Source organism: Oncorhynchus clarkii, chromosome 17, assembly GCF_045791955.1.
Source record: "Oncorhynchus clarkii lewisi isolate Uvic-CL-2024 chromosome 17, UVic_Ocla_1.0, whole genome shotgun sequence".
Taxonomy (NCBI): Eukaryota; Metazoa; Chordata; class Actinopteri; order Salmoniformes; family Salmonidae; genus Oncorhynchus; species Oncorhynchus clarkii.
The window spans coordinates 56,653,990-56,676,795 of NC_092163.1; the positions used below are offsets into that span (position 1 = coordinate 56,653,990).

The window sequence follows — 22,806 nt, forward strand, 5'->3', positions numbered from 1 at the left end:
CCTGGCATATTACATAATTAATGCAGCAGCATATAATACATTTTTGGACTCGTTGTGCTGTGCTCACTTGAACAGGAAGGTGGTACAGCGGTCCTTCTTGTGGGCACATTTTGTCATGAACCTTTTCATCAAAGTCTGGCATTCTCTGGATTTATCGTGCTTTCAAAACAACAGGGAACCCGGAAAAAACAAGATTGAAACATGTCGGTGATCTTCAGGTCGGAGCTCTAGAAAGAGGCCCGAGCTCCCGAGTTGGATGACCGTTCAAAACGTATTTTTCCAGTCTGAGTTCCCACTTGTCTTTAACTCACTGAAGTCTGAGATTTCCAAGTTGTTTTTAACACAGCAGAAGTTATGCTGGATTGATAGCATGGCGAATGTATTCAACCTTTTCTAGCCCATGGTGTTGCCTGTGAATGTTTATCCATTTAAACTAGGAAAAGAGACCCTTATACCCTGACTTGAAGCACACACCCTCCACCGAATAGCAGGGGAAGCAAAATATGGATTGCTTTGCAACACTTGCAGTTAGCCACTGCTTCCTTCCAAACCAGTTATTATTGAAATTTCCAAATTGTTGTGTAATGTTTATGTCCAAGTTTTATCTATAATTTCTCTTCATATGACAAGGACTGAAAATGATTTGCCAGTAGATTGTCAAAGTGATTCAAGATGATGTATATCTAGCTTGCTAGCTAAGATTTTGAAAGTTAGATGTTGACATGATCAGTCCAATGAAAGTTATGGTAGATATCACGTGATATGACGCCATTTTATCTGTGGGCATTTTTTTTTTTAGCTAAACAGGTAGGGGAACAGTAGACTACACATCCTCTACCAGTTCCTACATTTGTCACAATTAAAATCAATCAGGTTAAGTGGGAAAATCCGTAATTGTGCAAAAGACGAAGGACATCATAAACTTCCAAGAGAAACGATGTACACTACACATTTGATCAGTCAGAAATATAATTTCTCGATTCAGACATGACAGCGCTACTCTGATTGGCTAGGGATGTCTTCTCCTTAGCGCTAAATGGCTATTCACAGACTCGCCCCTCCTTGCCTCCAGTAAGTTTCATTATGGAAATTAAAGGTGTGTTTACAATACTTGTTTCTTTGAAATATGAACAAGTAGGATTTTAAAACAGCTTCACAGTCTAAATCTTAAGAGTAAATCATTTAATTTATTCTTCTGATGCAACACTATCACATACTGTGACAATTTAGACGCAATGATGGTAATAACGATGGTGGGCTCCCTATCGGATATTGGTACGGCCTGAATCCTCTAAACTCGCGATACAAGTAACCAGTAGGCTACATTCTCAAGTATTCAGACAGTTTCGCAGTATCTTAACAGTTCTTGATATATTATATCGCTGGCAGTAGTGTGTTATTATTAGATTGCCCTTTCTCTCTACATATTTTCCATTGAAACATGCTGCGTGTGAGATCAGCATTGTGTCATTCTTGGAGGGGGTATGTAATTTCACATGAACATAAACGATACCAACTTACCTTAGCTTTGACTTTTCGTAACCTAATGTCATTTGCATTATTCCGGTAGTTGATAGTCGATTTCTGACTTATGATTGTTGCTTAACCAGAACGTTTTTTTCCACACTACAATTGGCCAATTAGGACAATTACAAATAAACTGCTAATTAAAGGCAATAATGCTGAATGTGTTATGTAATGATTTAAGAAATGTTTTCCTTGCCAGCCACCAGACCCTTTCAACGCGAGCTAAATGAGTTTAAATAAGTTCTTCATTATTTTGTTTCTTCTGGTTAACATTCCAAGGCGCGTGCGTGAAGGTAACAGTTCACAGAAGTGCACATTCATTCAACAAGCAGCATTGTGACATGACTTGAGCTAAAACATGTGGTTAGTTAAAAGCCTGAAGTGGGACTGGTGTTCTGCAAGAAATGGACTCAAGACACCTTGATATGGGCAAGCCAGCTGCATGAATTTCTACTCATGTTTGTTTATGCAGTAACCCCAATTAAAACATTATAGGAATCTTGAGTCTCGTTCGAGGTCTATGGTGGTGAAGATCAATAAACATTTATAAAGGTTGTCTTTTGTACACCAGATCACCCATTGACAGAGAATTATCTGTGTAAATATGGGAAGGCTAATCATTTCATTGAGTTCATATGTGTGCATCTGTTTGTCAGGGCAGACGAATTTAAGTTTAATTTTAAATATTTGAATACCAGCCCCTGTCTCCCCGGTTTGAAACTCTGACCTTCACTGACTGTTTAGTTTGGCGGTGTTGTAACTTTTCCACAAATAACTTTTAAATTGACACTTCACCCTGACTCACAGAGAGGAGTGTATAAATAAGAAAAAAAGCCTTATTGCAATTGTTTGTTTGCTGCTATAGGGAGTCTCGGCCAGAATAACTGATGTGAAATTACCTCTAGTAAATTACTTATTCCAGCTGACACAAGACGGCAGCTTGCCAACATGTAGCAGTGAAGAGGCAGGATGGAATCAGCATGGAGACAACCCGTATACTCATTAGACTGAGTTCAACATTGTACCATGACCACAATCTACATGGCCAGTAAAGCCTTATTCAGGTCCAAAGCATTGTGCCTGGTTTATACAATGTGAGGATTTGGACTTGCCTCAAAATAAACTTGAATGGCATTCATTCCTATCCATCAACATATTAAAACAAAGCTGTATAAAGGGTTAAGAGAATGAATGGCCAGTAGGCTACCTCAGGTATAGGGCTATAACACATTGATGAACACATTTTTCAGGATGAGACACATTCCATCCAGAAATCTGATACTATGTGGAAATATCTACTGCATGCATATGTCTGTCTTCACTTGGTGTGTATTGGTCCTAGCATGTGTGTCTGCTTGTGTGCAGTTTCAGGACCTTCCCCTGTGCAGCTGTTGAGGTGAAGAATGAGCCCATCCTGGGATTCAACGAGGGCAGTCCAGAGAGGGCCGAGCTGCAGAAGGTACACACACAATCATACATGCTCACACTCTCAAGCAACATCCACCTGCACCATTCAGTATATGCCCTTCGTGACCTACAACAAGGTAATCTCTCTAAAAGGTGAGACACAATAATAGTGTGTGTGTGTGTGATAGGCCCTGGATGACCTGAAGGGGAAGACAGAGGAGATTCCCTGTGTGGTTGGAGATGAACATGTGTGGACCAAAGACATCAGATACCAGCTATCAGTGAGTAGAGTCAACAGCATGTCCCTATTCTGAGCAAACTATTGCTCCATGCTGCCTGCAAATATGGGAGCCTGGAGACTGAAGCGCTCACTTCTCACTCACACTGCTGCTCAGATACACAGCATACTGTCTAATCCAAACCGAAGCATTCAAGGCCTGTCAAGTTAACCCAACGGTATTACAGTCATTTACAGTTTATCAGCTGTGTGTTTTCTTCGGTTTCTGATAAGATGCATTGGCTATCATAAACTAACATGCTACTTTGCTGGAGGCCTGCCTGTTATTTCTACCTTTTGATAAAGACCAGTACCACACTCTTTTTACATTTTATTTCCTGAAGGTATTATAACTGATTGTCATTTTATTTTCAAAGCCCTTCAACCACTCACACAAACTGGCCAAGTTTTGCTATGCTGACAAGGTAAACTAAGAGTACAATTCTTCTGTTTTTATGTGTCAGACATTTTCCAAGATTTACATGACATGACTGGATGGTGTTACCTCGGTATGATTGATACAGGACCTGCTCAACAAAGCTATCTTAGCCTCTGTGGCGGCGAGGAGAGAATGGGACCTGAAACCCATCCAGGACCGAGCCCAGGTCCTCTTTAAGGCTGCCGACATCATCAGTGGACCTAAGAGAGCTGAGATTCTGGCCAAGACCATGATAGGCCAGGTACAGTGAACTATTTAGCCTACATGGGGTTTTCATAGTCTTACTGTATATTTGTGGTATTGTTGAATATCACCAAGGGGATCTCCTCTGTTTGAATTGAGTGATATTCATCCCCTCTGCTTTCTATTTCATATTTTGTCCTTTTTTTCTAGGGCAAAACTGTGGTGCAGGCAGAGATTGATGCGGCTGCAGAGCTAATAGACTTCTTCCGTTTCAATGCGAAGCACGCTGTTGAACTGGAGAGCCAGCAGCCCCTGGACAGTGATGGTAGCACCAATACCATGCTCTACCGTGGGCTGGAGGTGAGCACTCACTGGTCCTAGCATTATCTGTTCAATTTAATAATAGTCAGTCACAGACAACCTGTATACTTGGGGATATGTTAGGATTGATTTCTGGAACTCTTATATTCCAGGACTTTCTATGTCAACACTTTTATTTCCCCTTTAACTATAGGGTTTTGTAGCTGCTGTCGCCCCATTTAACTTCACTGCAATTGGTGGAAACCTAGCGGGTACACCTGCTCTCATGGTAAGTCCCCTCCTACTAACAACAATACAAACATTTCCTTATAGTTGTCATTTACTTCACATTAAGTTCCTCGTGTGTCTTGTTGGTTATAGTCTGAATTGAACTGGACTTTCTTTGTTTGCCCTGGCTCTGTGTTTGTCAGGGTAATGTAGTTCTGTGGAAGCCTAGCGACACAGCCATGTCAGCTAGCTACGCCGTATACAATGTTCTGCGGGAGTCAGGGTTACCCCCCAACATCATTCAGTTTGTGCCAGCCGACGGACCAGTGTTTGGAGACACCATCACTTCCTCTGAACATCTGGCTGGCATCAACTTTACCGGCAGTGTCCCGTATGTGTCCGTCTGTAAACGTTTATGTATATTAACCTGAAACTGTCTGCCACTTTTCATTTAGACCAGTTTCACATAATGTGTGATAACCCCTGTATTTTCTTAACAACCCATTCATCTTTTTCAGTACCTTCAAGCGCCTGTGGAAACAAGTGGCCCAGAACCTGGATATCTACAAGAACTTCCCTCGGGTGGGAGGAGGTTGGTTGGAGCAACACCTCCACACACTAGCTGTACAGCCCGTACACCGCCAGGCACTAGCCGTACACTGCCAGGCGCTAGCTGTAGACCGCCAGGCGCTAGCTGTACAGCCCATACACCGCAACACACTAGCTGTTTAATTAGCTGTACATTGAACATTACATGGGAATATCATCTTTATTCTTATGCCTATGTTGGGGTGTGAATGTTAAAACACTTCAACAAAATTGGGATCGTTATATGTTTTTTGTTCTTAGCCAATTCATTGATGATAGGCCCTGCTTTACTTAATTTCAGAGACATTGCAAGCCTTGATATTGCGATACAACATTCCATTGTGAGATACAGCTTTTGATTGCCAATAGTTAGGCCAAGTGCACGATTCTGACTCCGTTTGCCTGGTAGTCGAGCTGCCTATACTGTGCCTGTCCTCTTTCTCTTCACCCCTCGCTAGCTCGCTATGAAAGATGCAAGTGTTTGTGTTCTCGGAACTACGGCAACTAATCACTCTCCTCCGTTCCAAAAATTCTAAACCTTAGGAGGCGAAGGTCAAGTCACGTGTTGTCCGAAACATGACTTGCCAAGCCGCACTTAACACCAGCTCGCTTAACCCAGAAGCCAGCTGCACCAATGTGTCGGAGGAAACACTGTTCAACTGACAACCAAAGTCAACCTGCAGGTGCCCGGCCTGCCACAAGGAGTCACTAGAGCGCGATGAGCAAAGTAAAGCCCCCCCCGGCCAATAGTGCGCCGCCCTATGGGACTCCCGGTCATGGCCGTTTGTGACACAAACTAGGATCGAACACCAGGCTGTAGTGACGCCGCAACACTGCGATGCAGTGCCTTAGACCACTGCAATGCAGTGCCTTAGACCACTGCGATGCAGTGCCTTAGACCACTGCGATGCAGTGCCTTAGACCACTGTGATGCAGTGCCTTCGACCACTGCGATGCAGTGCCTTAGACCTCTGCGCCACTCAGGAAGGCCTATAATTATGGTTTTATTAGCTGTTTAAATTGTCCATTTGTCACATCCCTAACCTATATCACTCTTTACACATTGCTTCACTGACGTTCTCATCTGTCATGTCTTTCAGAATGTGGCGGTAAGAACTTCCACTTTGTGCATAAGTCTGCGGATGTGCGGAGTGTGGTGACTGGGACCATCCGCTCTGCGTTTGAGTACGGAGGGCAGAAGTGCTCAGCCTGCTCCAGGATGTATGTACCAGACTCCCTGTGGCCCCAGATCAAACAGGGGCTCCTGGACATCCACAAGCAGCTCAAAGTTGGAGACGTGAGTGTGCAACTGACCTTAGCTCTGAGGACTGTCAGATTCATCAGTGACTGGCACTAGGGTTATTTTGGTGGGAATAGATACAGCCAGTTGAGTTGTTCTGCTGTAGCAGTTCTTTAAAAGCGTTGAAGTTTGTACTGTAAGTGTTCATTCGATGTCAGGTTGTTGTTAAGTGTCTTTCTGTCTCCCCTGTCTAGCCTGTGGAGGACTGGAGTACATTCTTCTCTGCTGTGATTGATGACAAGGTACAGTACTGTGACATTTTCACCACACTGGATGCTTGATTAGAACCAGCTTTATTACTTCTGAACAAGATTAATGTTTATATTTTCTAAATTATTTATTCTTCTTTTAGTCCTTTGCTCGGATTAAGAAGTGGTTGGACCATGCCAAGTCATCCCCTAAGTTGAACATAATTGCTGGGGGCCACTGTGATGACAAGAAGGGTTACTTTGTGGAGCCGACCATCATTGAGAGCACAGACCCACAGGAAGCCATCATGGCCGAGGTAAGACTTGATATTGTAGATCACTTCATTCATTCTTCATCACTGTTAGCCTGTGGAACTTCATAATGTGACTCTGTTATGGACCCGATTAGACAACCTACTGTGATACTATACTTGTTGTGTGTAGGGGCCCTACGCTTGCCTAATTGTTCTGTAACCTGACTAGGCAGGTGCATTACTGTGAAAGTATGAATGTGCGGTCCGGGTTGGGTGTGGTTGTGCCTGGGAACAGAGTGTTTGCTTACTGGGGATCTGGGTGGACAGTTCCAGCGTGACTGGTCGGGCCAGCACAAGGGGGTCGTTGATGTAATGTTGGTGATTTAAAAACTCCAAAAGGGCATGTCAAACGGAAGATCCAAAAGCTCTGTTGGTCGGTAGATAACCCTCGTTTAGCTGATTAGCTTGGTAATCCCCCCACCTGTGCACACACCACAGACTTCTTATGCATACCGGAGCTTCGTTGAATGTCCCAGAGTGCCACTTTCCCCAAGGGGTGGGATGTGTAACTGTGGCCTGACTGTGTGCTGACTGACTGGCCTACCACACATACCTACCTACTACATAACATTTCCAGTTGAAAGATCTCAGAATAAACATCTGAGAACCATGTGTTCTCACTTCTTTGAACCAACCTGCCAGAGTTATACCAGACATACATACCGAACATGTCAGAATTACTTGACAGACTCAGTTGGGTTTGAATTGCTGAAAATGACTGACTTGTTCAATTATCCTTGTCTAATAGATATTGCTGTCTTATGGAGAAAAGGAGCAGGATTATTTTATCAATTTTAACTGAGGCCAGCAGTCAGGCTGAGGGCTAAGTGCTTGGATTAATTTATATACATGTACAATGCCTTCAGGTATTCATACCCCTTGACCTTTTCCACATTTTGTTGGTACAGCCTGAATTCAAAATTGATTAAATAGTTTTTTTCTCTCACCCATCTAGACACAATACCCCATAATGAAAAAGTGATTATTTTAAAAGAATGTTGCCAATTGATTGAAAATGAAATACAGGAATATCTAATTGACAGAAGTATTTGCACACCTAAATCAATACTTTGTAGAAGCAACTTTGACAGTGATTACAGCTGTGAGTCTTTCTGGGTAAGTCTCTAAGAGCTTTCCACACCTGGATTGTGCAACATTTGCCCATTAATTAATAACGTCACCATGCTCAAAGGGATATTCAATCATTTTTACCTATCTACCAATAGGTGCCCTTCTTTGCAAGGCATAAGAACAACCTCCATGGTCTTTGTGGTTGAATCGGTTTGAAATTCACTGCTCGACTGAGGAACCTTACAATTATCTGTATGTGTGGGGTGCAGAGATGAGGTAGTCATTCAAAAAAATTATTAAAACTCATTTTTCAACCACTCCGCAAATTTCTTGTTAATAAACTATAGTTCCGGCAAGTCGGTTAGGACATCTACTTTGTGCAGGACACAAGTCATTTTTTCCAACAAGTGTTTAGACAGATTATTTCACTTATAATTCAATGTATCACAATTCCAGTGGGTCAGAAGTTTACATACACTAAGTTGACTGTGCCTTTAAACAGCTTGGAAAATTCCAGGAAATTATGTCATAGGCTATTTGACATAATTTGAGTCAATTGGATGCATTTCAATGCTTACCTTCAAACTTAGTGCCTCTTTGCTTGACATCACGGGAGAATCAAAAGAAATCAGCCAAGGCCTCAGGAAAAAAAATTGTATACCTCCACATGTCTGGTTCATCCTTGGGAGCAATTTCCAAATGCCTGAAGTTACCACGTTCATCTGTACAAACAATAGTACGCAAGTATAAACAACATGGGACCAAGCAGCCTTCATACCGCTCAGGAAGGAGACGCGTTCCGTCTTCTAGAGGTGAAGTACTTTGGTGAGAAAAGTGCAAATCAATCCCAGAACAACAGCAAAGGACTTTGTGACGATGCTGGAGGAAACGGATACTAAAGTATCTATATCCACAGTAAAACGAGTCCTATATCGACATAACCTGAAAGGCCACACAGCAAGGCAGAAGCCACTGCTCCAAAACCGCCATAAAAAAGCCAGACTATGGTTTACAATTGCACATGGGGACAAAGATCGTACTTTTTGGAGAAATATCCTCTGGTCAAAAATAGAACCGTACCATAATGCCCATTGTTATGTTTGGAGGAAATAGGGGAGGCTTGCAAGCAGAAGAACACCATCTCAACTGTGAAGCGTGGGGGTGGTTGCATCATGTTGTGGGGGTGCTTTGCTGCAGGAGGGACTGGTGCACTTCACAAAATATGAGGAAAGAAATTTATGTGGATATATTGAAGCAACATCTCAAGAAATCAGTCAGGAACTTAAAGCTTGGTCGCAAATGGGTATTCCAAATGGACAGTGACCCCAAGCATACTTCCAAAGTTGTGGCAAAATGGCCATCACAAAGCCCTGACCTCAATCCTATAGAAAATTTGTGGGTAGAACTGAAAAAGTGAGTGTGCGCAAGGAGGCCTACATACCTGACTCAGTTACCAGCTCTGGGGGCCGAAATTCACCCAACTTATTGTGGGAAGCTTGTGGAAGGCTACTCGAAACATTTTACCCAAGTTAAACAATTAAAAGGCAATGTTACCAAATTCTAATTGAGTGTATGTAAACTTCTGACCCACTGGGAATATGATGAAAGAAATAAAAGCTGAAATAAATCATTCTCTCTACTGAGTTTTTAAATGTATTTGGCTAAAGTGTAATGTAAACTTCTGAATTCAGCTGTATTATGTGACTAGTTAAGCACATTTTTACTCCTGAACATAGTTAGGTATGCCATAAGAGGTTGAATAATTATTGACTCAAGAAATTTCAGCTTTTCGTTTTTAATAAGGGATAATTAATAATTAAGGTAGGTCAATTAATATAGGAATGTATAACTAACTTTCTTATAACTCTGTTCTTGATGAACGTCCTGTAGGAAATCTTTGGTCCAGTTCTGTCTGTCTATGTTTACCCTGAGAACAACTACAAGGAGGTTCTAAACCTTATAGACAACACATCACCATACGCCCTGACAGGAGCGGTCTTCGCTCTTGACAAGTAAGTTAGAACACTCCATCTGTTTTTTGATGGTGTGGCATAATTTTACTGTGAAAGGGTTGCTTGCTCCATGAAGACTGAACATAATATAGTTATCCCTGTAACTTTTCAGATAATTTATTATGGATGCCAACCACGCCTACTATGATCTGCTCATTGTTAATAGATTTGACTTTACACAGAAATTGACACTTGTCAAGAAAACGTCCTAATCCTTTAATCATATTTGTTCCAGGAATGTTGTAGATGAGGCAGCTAAGGCCTTGAGGAACGCTGCAGGAAATTACTACGTGAATGACAAGTCCACCGGCTCGATTGTCGCCCAGCAGCCATTTGGTGGCGCCAGAGCTTCAGGTAAAATGACCCACACACCACTCCAAAGCTTTGATATTCATTTGACTGTCAACAGTTCTATGAAGCAGGACTTTTCATGACTCCTGATGAGCTCTCTGTGTCTGACATAATGCCTTCTGCCGACATCATTTTTATTAATACGAAATAGGATGAATATAAGCACTTATAACAGCTAAAACGTGAACATTCTTGTCTGCATAGGTACCAATGACAAACCTGGTGGTCCTCACTACGTCCTGCGATGGACATCCCCGCAGGTGGTCAAGGCCACCCACGTCCCGCTCAGAGAATGGAAGTACCCATACATGGGTTAAAAAGACAGTACTGTACCCCCTCCCCAACCATTTGGCCCTCATCCAATCCTAGCTTTGTAGAGGAATCTGTCGGCTTTTTGTCCTATCCCTCTCTCCAGTCAAGACTGACAATGAAATGAAGAGGGGAAACCCTCTCCTTACTCGTCCAAGTTTTAGTCCTTTTTAGCCCTTACAAGCCTGCACTGAAGCTAGACACAAGTACAAATGTAATTTTTAGCTCAGAGTTTCCCCAACCTGGTCCTCGGGACCCCAAGGGCTGCACGTTTTTGTCCTAGCACTACACCGTTGATTCAAATAATCAACTAATCAAGCTTTGATTATTTGAAATCAACTGTGTAGTGTTACGGCAAAAACCAAAACATGCACCCGAGGACCGAGGACCGAGTTGGGGAAATGCTCTATTAGCTGTTCTAAATTAAAAGGGGGAGCAAAGGCGCCCCTCTCTGGCACTTCATGAGATCAGCAGGAGCTGAGCCAGATCAGATGGCCTGCTAGCTGTACAGAAGAATGGCACTATGAAACGTCCCATGGATCCACAGACAGTACCAGTCAAAAGTTTGGACACACCTACTCATTCAAGGGTTTTTATTCATTTTTTAAACTATTTTCTACATTGTAGAATAATAGTGAAGACTTCAACACTATGAAATAACACATATGGAATCATGTAGTAAGCAAAAAAATGTTTAACAAAGTAAAATATATTTTAAGTCATTCAAAATAGCCACCCTTTGGCTTGATGACCGCTTTACACACTCTTGGCATTCTCTCAACCAGCTTCATGAGGAATTATTTTTCAACAGTCTTGAAGGAGTTCAAACATGTGCTGAGCACTTGTTGGCTGCTCTTCCTTCACTCTGCGGTCCAACTCATCCCAAACCATCTCAATTGGGTTGAGGTTGGGTGATTGTGGCGCCTAGTCATCTGATGCAGCACCATCACTCTCCTTCTTGGTCAAATAGCCCTTACACAGCCCGGATGTGTGTTTTGGGTCATTGTCCTGTTAAAAAACAAATGATAGTTCCACTAATCGCAAACCAGATAGCATGGCGTATCACTGCAGAATGCTGTGGTAGCCACGCTGATTAAGTGTGCCTTGAATTCTAAATAAATCACTGAGCAAAGCACTGTCACACCACTTCCATGCTTCACGGTGGGAACCACACATGAGGAGATCATCCGTTCACCTACTCTGCGTCTCACAAAGACAAGGTGGGTAGAACCAAAAATCTCAAATTTGGACTCATCAGACCAGAGGACATATGTCCATTGCTTGGGTTTCTTGGTCCAAGCAAGTCTCTTCTTCGTATTGGTGTCCCTTAGTAGTGGTTTCTTAGCAGCAATTCGGCCATGAAGGCCTGATGTTGAAAAATGCCTGTTACTTGAACTCTGTGAAGCATTTATTTGGGCTGCAATTTCTGAGGCTGTTAACTCTAATGAACTTATCCTCTGCAGCAGAAGTAACTCTGGGTCTTCCTTTCCTGTGGCAGTCCTCATGAGAGCCTGTTTCATCATATCGCTTGATGGTTATTGTGACTGTACTTGAAGAAACTTTGAAAGTTATTGAAATTTTCCAGATTGACTGACCTTGAAGTAATAATGGACTGTTGTTTCTCTTTGCTTATTTGAGCTGTTCTTGCCATAATATGGACTTGGTCTTGTACCAAATAGGGCTATCTTCTGTGTACCACCCCTACCTTGTCACAACACAACTGATTGGCTCAAACGCATTAAGAAGGAAAGAAAATCCACAAATGAACTTTTAACGCACACCTGTTAATTGGAATGCATTCCAGATGAAAAATATATTTTGATTTGTTTTACACTTTTGGTTTCTACATGATTCCATATGTGTTATTTCATAGTTATGATGTCTTCTGTTATTCTACAATGTAGAAAAGTGATGATAAAGAAAAAGCCTTGAATGAGTACTTGTGTCAACTTTTGACTGGTACTGTAGTTAAACTTGTTGGTCTACCATAGATTCTACAGAGATGTACTATTAGTTAATCAGTCTTCTGTTTTTAATTAAATGACTGCTGTATCTGAGCCTCCGTTTCTGACAATCTCAGTACTGACTGGTCCTGAGGCTGTTAAGTTTTCCACATGTCCTGCTGTATTTCTATTATACAAAACTCACTATGTATTATAAGTATTAGCTGACCATCTGTCATGACAAAAACAATAACCCAACGTTTCGATAATATTTCATGACTGCTACGGTACAAGTATCAAAACCCAATGTTTATCATTTTAGGTTTTCTGTTCCCTATGATTGTAAAAAAGAGGATGGCTTTTACCAAAAAAAGTCCTTACTAACCATCCTTCTTAACCTATATTCAGTAAACATGGTTGTGTGTATCAACTGCAATAATGTGGTTTTCCTCACTGTGTTTTGGTTTGCTGTGTTATCACACTGTAATACTCAACCCCCTGACTGTCTCTGATAGGAAGGTGATGCACTTGTTACACTTGAGCTATGGCTTGGCCTACAGTATCTGGCTATGAGGGTGCCATTGCCTTTTTACTTCAACCCTGCTTTGCCATCTAATCAGGTTTATTTCAGTAACAGCACACTAACTGTTGTTTTCAAATTTTACTGAGTGTTTGTCCATTTAAAAAAAAATGCTTCAACTGCATATGATTGCTCAGTCTAAATCTCAATTTCATGTCATCTTGCTTTTAAAACAAAAGTTGAGGAGGATATATTTTCATAAATGTGTTTTCTGTTAAATGTTAATATAAATTATTTGTCGTCTAATGTGCCTGTATTGGCAATATTAGGGATTTACCTTAATTGAATTAGCATTATTATACATTTTCCTAATTTCAGAAATGATATTAAACTTGTTTTTAATGTCTTTTTGTTTCTGAATGTGGCTTGCTTGACCATTTCTTGTTGTTAATGAGACTGACACATTTTTAAGTTGGTGTTCCTTCAGTTTCTTTAACCAATTTGACCAGTTGAAATGAATGTGACCAGTGGGAAATGGGCGCACTGTTCCACACTGAGGTGTCAAAGTACAAATCTGAGGTTTTTCTGCCTGTTGTTGGAGTGTGTCCCAGCACACTACCTTGTCACACTCACTGTGGTGTCTTTAGTGTCACACTCCTGTCACATCAAAGTCAGATGTGAGGAGACCTCATTACTGGGCCTCTGGCATACTCTCCCATTGTTCAAAGTGTTAGAGACACACTTCTACACACAAGGCCAAGCGTCAGTGCTGTAAGTGTAGACATGGGAAAGGGAACTGCCTGCCTGACACACCAAAACATTAAGGACACCTGCTCTTTTCATGACATAGATTAACCAAGTTAATCCAGGTGAAAACTATGATCCCTTATTGATGTCACATTTTTAAATCCACTTCAATCAGTGTAGATGAAGGGAGGTAGACAGGTTAAAGATTGATCTTTAAGCCTTGACACATGGATTGTGTACTGTATGTGTGCCAATCAGAATGTGAATGGGAAAAACAAAATATTGAAGTACCTTTGAACCGGGTATGGTGGTAGGTGCCAAGCGCACCGGTTTAGGTCAAGAACTGCAACACTGCTGGGTTTTTCACGCTCAACAGATTCACATGTGTATCAAGAATGGTCCACCAACCAAAAGACATCCAGCCAACTTGACACAACAGTGGGAAGCATTGGAGTCAACATGGGCCAGTATCCCTGTGGAATGCTTTCAACACCTTGTAGAGTCCATTCGTGCCCTAACGAATTGGGTCTTTTCTGAGGGCAAAGGGGGAGGGGTGCAACTCAATATTAGTAAGGTGTTCCTAATGTTTTGTACATTCAGTGTATAGGCCTACAGAACCTGCTCTCTTTTTATACTCAACTTTCTCATCACAACTTATTCCACTGTTTATGAATTCTAATGAGATCAGACAACCAGAGCCATTGTGCAGGTGTAGGCAGTGGTGCTGATTACCTAGAGGGAAATAGAAAGAAACGGATCGTATCCAGCATCTAAACAAACCAAATGTTTTAAGCTCTTCACAAGCACATTTGCAACTCATTAGTTGAAGATTTCCAAACCATCTGTACTGGACTACAAATGAAGTGTTGACCTACTATTCATATTGAAAGAAGTCTGAAGTATAATCATGTCAAAATTATTCAGGACAAATCCTGGGTACTTTATGGTGTCATTACAAAATTACGCCAAGTATTCCAGGGGCTGATCTAATTTGTGATTCATACTGCAGTGGAAGGCATTGTTATGCAGATATATGGAATAACATTATGTCTGTTATGCAGCACAATTGGGAGAGCTCAATGTGTGATGCTTCAAATAAATCCCCATCATCCTTTGAATTATATGATGTCCATTCTTCCCTTCAATGATCAGTAGGCCTATTAATATTCACTGGTCATATCCAACTGTTTATGGTATTGTTGTACATTTCAGGTTTATGCCATATTCACATGGAGATTTTTATCAGATTCCTTTTTTTACCTTATGGCCTCATACCAGCAATAAAATGCCATGCGTGGGATTGAGAATGTTGGAGCGAAATTCGACACACACTTCTAATTGACAGTTCTGAATGGTGCGACTGTGGGAAAGAAGCTCAGGTTGCAGGTTAGGTAGGGCTTTCCGTAGGCGGCTGTGGGAAAACAGCTCAGGTTGCAGGTTAGGTAGGGCTTTCCCGAGGCGGCTGTGGGAAAGAAGCTCAGGTTGCAGGTTAGGTAGGGCTTTCCCGAGGCGGCTGTGGGAAAGAAGCTCAGGTTGCAGGTTAGGTAGGGCTTTCCGGAGGCGGCTGTGCTAGCTTTTGTGTTCTAAACAGCAGCTGTACCATTCAATTTGAAAATGTTTACTCAACAGACTCGAGTCATTCATGCCTTCATTCTCCCGCCCAAAATCAACCTTCTGTCGCTTCTGGAGTGACAACATATTTAGAGGTTCTTCTGGTCGGGCTATATTAGAAAAATAGACCACTGCAAACAAAAACCACGAAATTACCGCGGAGTAATTAATGCCCTCAGCTCTTAAAAAGAATGAGCTTTACACAATATAAGATTAGGATTTTCAGTAGAAAATGCGGAGACCACCTGTAGATTTGCATGGCTTCATTTACCCAAGTCATTATCTAAAGTATTACTAGGTCTAAATAATTGTGTAGGCCTATTGGTAGATCATTTTGTAATGTGTAACATTGTCTTTTCATTCCATGACGTCAAATCACATACCTGGCCCTCAGGTGTCACTTTATTGTATGTGCTCTGCTGAGTTGTAGCCTAAGTGTTGTGTCTACAAAGCATGGTTAGACTGACTATACAATAGTTAGAGATTCATACATAAATTGTCATTTCATTTATTTATTGGGAATATTGCCACATCAATGTGATAGACAATGTTCCAATCACAGTTTGTTTCAGGACAAATTACAATTCAGCAACATAGGGCTGAGGTATTTTCCCAGAAATAGATACACCAATATATTATAATAATATATTTTACAATATGTAAAAACATTTTACTTCGCAATTGTAAAGTTAATAATACATGCACAATAGAGGATATTCTACACAGAAGAATAACAATAATTTTATATTTTACGAACAAAAGATAAAATTGTATAGGGAAGAATAATTTCCAACAAGAAGAGAGCATACAGGGTCGTGCTAGACCAAAATATTATCTGGTTTTGACATCGAAAGTTTAATTACTGAAAGTCTCCAAATAGGCTATGCGCATCACCAGGGTCTCCACATGGGCCCTCTTCCACCTGGGGTGACACGTTTCGGAGTGCTGCTGTTGTGAGGGACCATTGCGCGGTTTGGACTCAGCACGACTCTATCACCGAGTTTCTGAGCGCGATGGAAGTGATTAAGAAGCTTCTGTTGTGAGCCAGTCGGCTGGTTTTTCGCTGAGAGAAAGCGCAGCGTCTCCTCCAGGCAGCGGGTGAATCCCTCCGCGTAGCTTTGGACAGGTGACGCTACGTTGAATGAAGCAGCAGGGCGCATGCTGTTGTCTTTCAGGTAAACCACAGCTGTCTCGAGAATGTCAGCCTTTTCCAGTTTCGAGTTGGGTTGGTGTGCTTGAAGTTCGGTTTTGAGGAGTGTCTTGAGCTGTTCGATGCTGCTGTTAATGCGGTCTCGGCGCATCTTTTCCACCACTGGTTTTCTAAACTGGAGAAAATAAAGGATCTGATTAGTTTAATTGTATTTTTAAAATCATGTTAAAATTCAAACATAACGTATTAAATTGATGAAGATAGAGGTAGCCTATTTGTACTTACTTTGATTTTATCTTTCGTGGTCATCACCATGTCGCAAATATTGACAGGAGCCATTGCTGTCGGTCAGTTGTTTGTTCTTGGTAGATAGTCGTCGGATGTTAGAACTGTGGTTTGTCCATCTCGACAGGGCTTCTGTATTTATACACTCATCACACTGTAAACCCGTGTGGGTCTCAGTTTGACAGGAGTTTCACACACTTGCTGGCCAATCAGGAACGCAGACAGTACAATGAAGAGGCTTCAATTACTTCATGCTAAATTGACTGTCTATTGCCTCAGGACAATGAGCGTGTCCCAAGGGAACAGGTGGAGTGTGCAATAAAAGAGTGCTGTGAAGTAGTTGACTCTGTTGCTTGCAACTGCATTCCAAGATGTTGCATCATTCTCATGAAAGACTCAGACCAAAAGGCGGGAAAACAAGTCCTGAATAAGTGAATGGTCACCCAGAAGATTATTCAGTATCAAGGGACCTTACTGCTTTTTCGCGCATTTTTTTTGATAAATCAGTTATTTTGATGAATTCATTCAACCTTACAACATATTTCAAATGCGCATATTATTAGGATTCTAATAGCAACTCTTATAAGGCCTACTATTGTATTACAATACAAATATTTACAACAGTATTATAATAAATATAGGCTTATAATTATGTTATTCTAAAACTATTATTATTATTATTATTGTTCTTCATCTTATTGTTGTTGTTGTTATATTGCTATATTGTATTTACTTCTCCACCATGGCCTTTTTTTTTGCCTTTACCTCCCTTATCTCACCTCATTTGCTCAGATCGTATATAGACTCATTTTTCTACTGTATTATTGACTGTATGTTTGTTTTATTCCATGTGTAACTCTGTGTTGTTGTATGTGCCGAACTGCTTTGCTTTATCTTGGCCAGGTCGCAATTGTAAATGAGAACTTGCGCTCAACTTGCCTACCTGGTTAAATAAAGGTGAAATAAAATTAAAATTTTTATTATTTTTAACTATTATTATATGTCTGTTGTCACTGTAAGGATATTTTTTTTCGATATAGGATATACATAAACAGTCTGATAGCTTATGTGAACCTTTGTAAACTACTATTTTCTCTTAGTTCATTTTTTTTCAGCAATCGGTCAACAATGTATCAACATAATATTTTTCCATATGGCCCCTTGGGAATTAGATGCCTCATTGAGGACCGTGAGTAATGCGGTATTGAGAAAGGCACACTTCCATTGTTGCTCTGTTGAAAGTGTGCTGTGGGAAAGTTGGAACAACACAGTCTACAGGATTAGTTTTTGAAGAGAGGAGCAGCTGGCTTCTGTGCGCGGGAAACCTCTGTCAGCTCGGGTGAACTTAACAAGACCTGTTTCCCCCAAATGATTTATAAATCCACTAGAATACTATTTGGGTGCACTGCGTTGAAGCCACCGTGCCGCCATCTTGGCACTCCCCCACCATTGTAAAAAATATTTTGGAAGTTATAGAAATGCATTTATTAATGTCTACATAAATTTTTGTCACATTTATTATGTTACAGACAACTTAATGTATACTTTTAAATTATATTATGTCATCTGTCTGTCTGTCTGTCTGTCTGTCTGTCTGTCTGTCTGTCTATAAACATTTTCCTTAAAGTATAATTACTTGTGTTACTGTCCCCACAACAACAAAACATATTTTAATACATTTAATTTTGCCCCTGAAACATTTAGTTGAAACACTGTAAAATTCCATTAATTTCTATGGAGGACTGCCCCTACTGGAGTGTCAATATGGCCGACAGGTGGCTTCAAAGCCTCTCAATGGCCAATACATAGCATGGCAATCCAGGGTTTATATGCATTTATATGCATCTTTTTCATCTAAGGCACTGCATCGTAGTGCATCTGGTTCGATCCCGGGCTGTATCACAACCGGCCATGATCGGGAGTCCCATAGGGCGGCGCACAATTGGCCCAGCATCATCCAGGTTAGGGGAAGGTTTGGCCTGGGTATGCTGTCATTGTAAATAAGATTTTTTTCTTAACTGACTTGCCTAGTTAAATAAATATAAAATAAATAAATACAAAATTATGTAGACACCCCTTCAAATTAGTGGATTTGGCTATTTCAGCCACATCCATTGCAGATAAGTGTATAAAATCGAGCACATTCCATAGACAAACACTGGATGGCCTTACTGAAGAGCTCAGTGACATTCAACGTGGCACCTTCATACAGTAGGATGCCACCTTTCCAACAAGTGCTGTTATTGTGAAGTGGAAACTTCTAGGAACAATAATGGCTCAGTCGCGAAGTGGTAGGCCACACAAGCTCACAGAATAGGACAGTTCCAAACTGGCTCTGGAGGCAACGTCAGCACAAGAACTGTTCGCCGACAGCTTCATGAAATGGGGTTCCATGGCCGAGCAGCTGCACACAAGCCTAAAACTACAATGTGCAATGACAAGCTTCGGCTGGCCGCCATTGAACTCTGGACTCTTGAGCAGTGGAAATGCGTTCTCTGGAGTGATGAATCACGCTTCACCATCTGGGAGTCCGACTGACAAATTTGGGTTTGGAGGATGCCAGGAGAACACACTGTTCCAACATCTAGTGGAAAGCCTTCCCAGAAGAGTGGAGGATGTTGTAGCAGCAAAGGAGGGAGCAACTCCAAATTAATGCCCATGATTTTGGAATGAGGTTCGATGAGCTGGTGTCCACATACTTTTGGTCATGTAGTGTACAGCCTTTGCTGACGTAAGGGCATTCATACTTCTTTCTCAGAGCTGTTGAGCAGAGCTGTTGTGAAGGAAGTTGTCAAGGAAGTGAATTTATGTTTATACAGGACCTCCCGCCCCCACCTACCATCAACCAATTAATGTCTAAGCCGAGCTATATCAATCAAATGTATTTATAAAGCCCTTTTATCATCAGCCGATATCACAAAGTGCTATACAGAAACCCAGCCTAAAACCCCAAACAGCAAGCACTGTTACAAAATTTAGGAGGCGTACGGCTATGCAGTACAGAGCTCAATTTGGCCTTTGCATGGATCCAGAACCTCCACAGTTGCGTCACACCATCCATACGGAGCGTCTGATCACATTTTCAGATCAAGCATAAAAGATGCTGCATGGTCAATCTGTTGTCTGAATTAGCCGTACAGCGTTTACGGGGATATGGCCTCTGCAGAAGTCAGGGCATTCATACTTCTTGCACTTCGAGGAGCAGCACAGAGCTGTTGAGCAGAGTTGCTGTGAAGGAAGTTGTCAAGGAAGTGAGTTTGTGTTTATACAGGACCCCTTGCCCTCACCTACCATCAACCAATCATGTCAATGTGGAGCTATTTTTACAAAATTTGGGTGGCGCACAGCGATGCAGTACAGAGGTCATTTTGGCTTCTGTATGCCTCCGGAGGCTCCGCCATTTTCGGATCAAGCATAAATTCGCTTTAAAGTGGCTCTTAGGGCATCAGTCCGGTTGTGCAACAACTGTGGAATGTTAGAATTTCAATGCAATTTTCATTGGTATTGTTAACGTCCACAAAATTCCCCAGATAATAAAGACTTGTTTATTTTCAATGGGAAAAGTGTGCAGCAACAATTGCTGGCAACATTGCCTAAAAAAATTGCCAATGTATCATGGCCTTAAGTGTGTGTGTATGCCTATACTGTATAATATAATGTAGCTAGAAAACAACATGCTGAATCAATAGCCTGTCTACTTCAAAAATAGTTGGGTGCCGCTGAATCCTCTTAGATCTTCTATAAAAATGAAATGGACAGCCCTCCAGCCATTTTTTTTATTCACCCTGTTTCTGTGTATTTTTCTATCTTCAGGATTACTGGAGATTGTGAGATTGTCTTAACCAGCCTTGTGTCTCCCAGATGTAGCCCTCTTTCTCTCCCGCCGAACTGGGCCATGTAAAAGAGCATAATGCATTCCTGGCTGTTTTGCTGAACCAGGCTTTGACTCTGGGTGCCCCTACGAGGGCACAGCTCTCTCACAAAGAGAGGGGCAGGTGCTTGGCGTCACGCGCCTCATCAAGTAGGGGGGTATCCTTGTGACTTGAACCACACAGGGAACCTGGGAAATGCCTGACCTCTCTTTATACCAGAGAAATCCCCCTTGATGTGTGCGCCGGTCTATGGCATTCCATGGACATGAAATTCACAGTAAAGGCGTGCAGCGGACAAAGCCACTTGAAGCGGGAAATTGTGCTATTGTCAAATGTACGCCTTCTGTCTTAATCAAGGCCTCTTTTAGTATTGTCACTGGGGCAGTGTGTTGGTGGCCAGTTATAAGAGGTATTAACACACGCACACATAATACATCATCCTCTAGCTCTGCAATGTACCACAGAAGGTTATTTCCATTAACTTGACCTGGAGTGTACAGGTTCAATATTTTGAAGGTATCATTGGATTGTGTATTTACTTTATGTTCATGTGTTTATTCCATTATATGACTTAACAAATAACAAACAGCTAACATTTCACTGGCTTCACATCATGATAGCAGTCACAAGTCTTATTATTTTTATTCCAGTATGATCTACCTGTTACTTCCTCTAGGTGTGTGGAGTTTGTGAGAGGCCTGGGCTCCCCCAGCAGAGGTCCAGATGGTCTATTGAGGTCCAGGCATAATGAGGGTGTATGGATCAGTGGTGGCCGCAGCCCTGAATGGGGGCTTAAGTGTGGGAAAGAGGGGCAGGTCTGCGCTCTCACACATTCCTCACTGGAGAGGGAGAGGGCTTTGGCTGAACACAGAGGCATCTGGATTCAAAGCCATGGAGACTGTTTGGCGTGTGTGCATGTTTGTGTGCGTGTGTGTGTGTGTGTGTGTGTGTGTGTGTGCGTGCGTGCGTGCGTGCGTGCATGCGTGCGTGCGTGTGTGTGTGTGGAGGGGCTCATAATGAAGCCATCACTTTTTCTTCGTAAATAGATGGAATGTATTCATACTCAAATGATGGGTTTTCATCTGCATAGTCATGTCTCACTTAGAAATGTGTCTTAAATTATTTTATTTTTTTCAACCTTTATTTAACTAGGCAAGTCAGTTAAGAATAAACTATTTTTACAATGACAGCCTACCAGGGACCAGCAACCTTTCAGTTACTGGCCCAACGCTCTAACCACTAGTCTACCTGCCGCCCCATCTTTAAAATGGAAAAGACGGACCAGAGAGGATTTCCCTCCAAAAGACCCTTGCCATCTGTCTCTTTACACACATATTAGCATGGCTATTTATAAAGCACATCAAGCATTGACAAAAAACTAAAACTTTTTGTCAATTTATTTTAGAACAACCATTTGAGTCAAGTGTCTAGTAAGTTATTGAAGTATGTAGACATATACAAATTCTATTGACTATTCAGGAGCGATAGGAGAAACACTATTTAGTAATAGCCTCTGAAATGATGTGTGATGTTTGTAGGTTGATTTGTATTGTCATGAATCTTGTCCTGAAGGCAGAACTGAGTGATTCCTCATTAGATAGGCCAGCTGCAAAGTCTACATTGTCTATATTGTAAAAATGAATGGAAACAAAAACATACATTTTAGGTTGGGGTTAGGCATTAGGGTAAACAGTGTGGTTAAGATTGTATTACTTTATGACTGTGCTAGCTAGTGACCACTGCAGAGTTGCCTCCATGACGAAAAACGCTAACCTACGTGATGTTCACTGTATTGTACTGTTTGGAGGCTTCAGTGGGAGCAGATGTTTGACTGCAGGTTCCATGTATGTGAGGCCAGAGCAGATTAAAAGAGGAGAGGTGTAATCAGTGGGAGGTAAGTGTGCACACACACAGGCCAGGGCATGTGAACAAGGGTGTTAGAGGGGAACACGCGCACACCCTGGCTCAGTGGTGCCTCTGATCTGGGCAGCATGTTGAAAGGGTGTCCCTAGAGGGGGGCGAAGGGGCGGTGGATGGAGGAGCAGTGGGGTGTGCTCTAATGATCGGAGGATGTGTGAGTAGGATCCTGTCCTGCTTTCCCACACTCTCATGTATTAGATATTTTCTGTGGGGGCTGAGTGCAGGGGGGCGAGGTGTCCAACAATAGAAGTGTGCCTTCCCAGA

The 22,806-nt window shown here is 41.8% G+C and overlaps 2 protein-coding genes across 3 annotated transcripts; one reads left to right on the plus strand and one right to left on the minus strand.

The window, feature by feature from the left end:
* The first annotated feature begins 1,293 nt into the window (after positions 1-1,293).
* LOC139371158 (aldehyde dehydrogenase 4 family, member A1) lies at positions 1,294-13,363 on the plus strand. 2 transcript variants are annotated; one of them, XR_011627212.1, is made up of 16 exons: positions 1,294-1,482; positions 2,893-2,986; positions 3,123-3,215; positions 3,589-3,636; positions 3,736-3,891; positions 4,044-4,193; positions 4,348-4,422; positions 4,565-4,752; positions 4,880-4,953; positions 6,050-6,246; positions 6,444-6,491; positions 6,602-6,754; positions 9,713-9,834; positions 10,070-10,188; positions 10,390-10,739; positions 10,881-13,363. XR_011627212.1 is itself a non-coding variant. In XM_071111280.1 (15 exons), the coding sequence occupies exons 1-15, from the start codon at positions 1,442-1,444 to the stop codon at positions 10,500-10,502; spliced, it is 1,671 nt and encodes a 556-aa protein (XP_070967381.1). In that variant the 5' UTR covers positions 1,294-1,441; the 3' UTR covers positions 10,503-13,363. The 2 variants fall into 2 exon arrangements, 1 of the variants encoding a protein (XP_070967381.1); XM_071111280.1 differs by having other exon boundaries at positions 10,390-13,363.
* A 2,625-nt stretch (positions 13,364-15,988) lies between these two features.
* LOC139369843 (transcription factor HES-5-like) lies at positions 15,989-16,844 on the minus strand. The gene is made up of 2 exons (XM_071109123.1): positions 16,751-16,844; positions 15,989-16,640 (listed from the first exon to the last, which is right to left on the minus strand). The coding sequence occupies exons 1-2, from the start codon at positions 16,802-16,804 to the stop codon at positions 16,206-16,208; spliced, it is 489 nt and encodes a 162-aa protein (XP_070965224.1). The 5' UTR covers positions 16,805-16,844; the 3' UTR covers positions 15,989-16,205.
* Positions 16,845-22,806: the final 5,962 nt, after the last annotated feature.

Bases quoted from the DNA above. Each gene is read 5' to 3' on its own strand.
- LOC139371158 (XM_071111280.1), top strand. From the start codon at position 1,442: ATGCTGCGTGTGAGATCAGCATTGTGTCATTCTTGGAGGGG. The intron at 2,987-3,122 runs GTACACACACAA...TGTGTGTGATAG, and splicing joins AGAGGGCCGAGCTGCAGAAG to GCCCTGGATGACCTGAAGGG. The intron at 3,892-4,043 runs GTACAGTGAACT...CTTTTTTTCTAG, and splicing joins CCAAGACCATGATAGGCCAG to GGCAAAACTGTGGTGCAGGC.
- LOC139369843 (XM_071109123.1), bottom strand. From the start codon at position 16,804: ATGGCTCCTGTCAATATTTGCGACATGGTGATGACCACGAAAGATAAA. The intron at 16,641-16,750 runs GTAAGTACAAAT...TATTTTCTCCAG, and splicing joins CCACGAAAGATAAAATCAAA to TTTAGAAAACCAGTGGTGGA.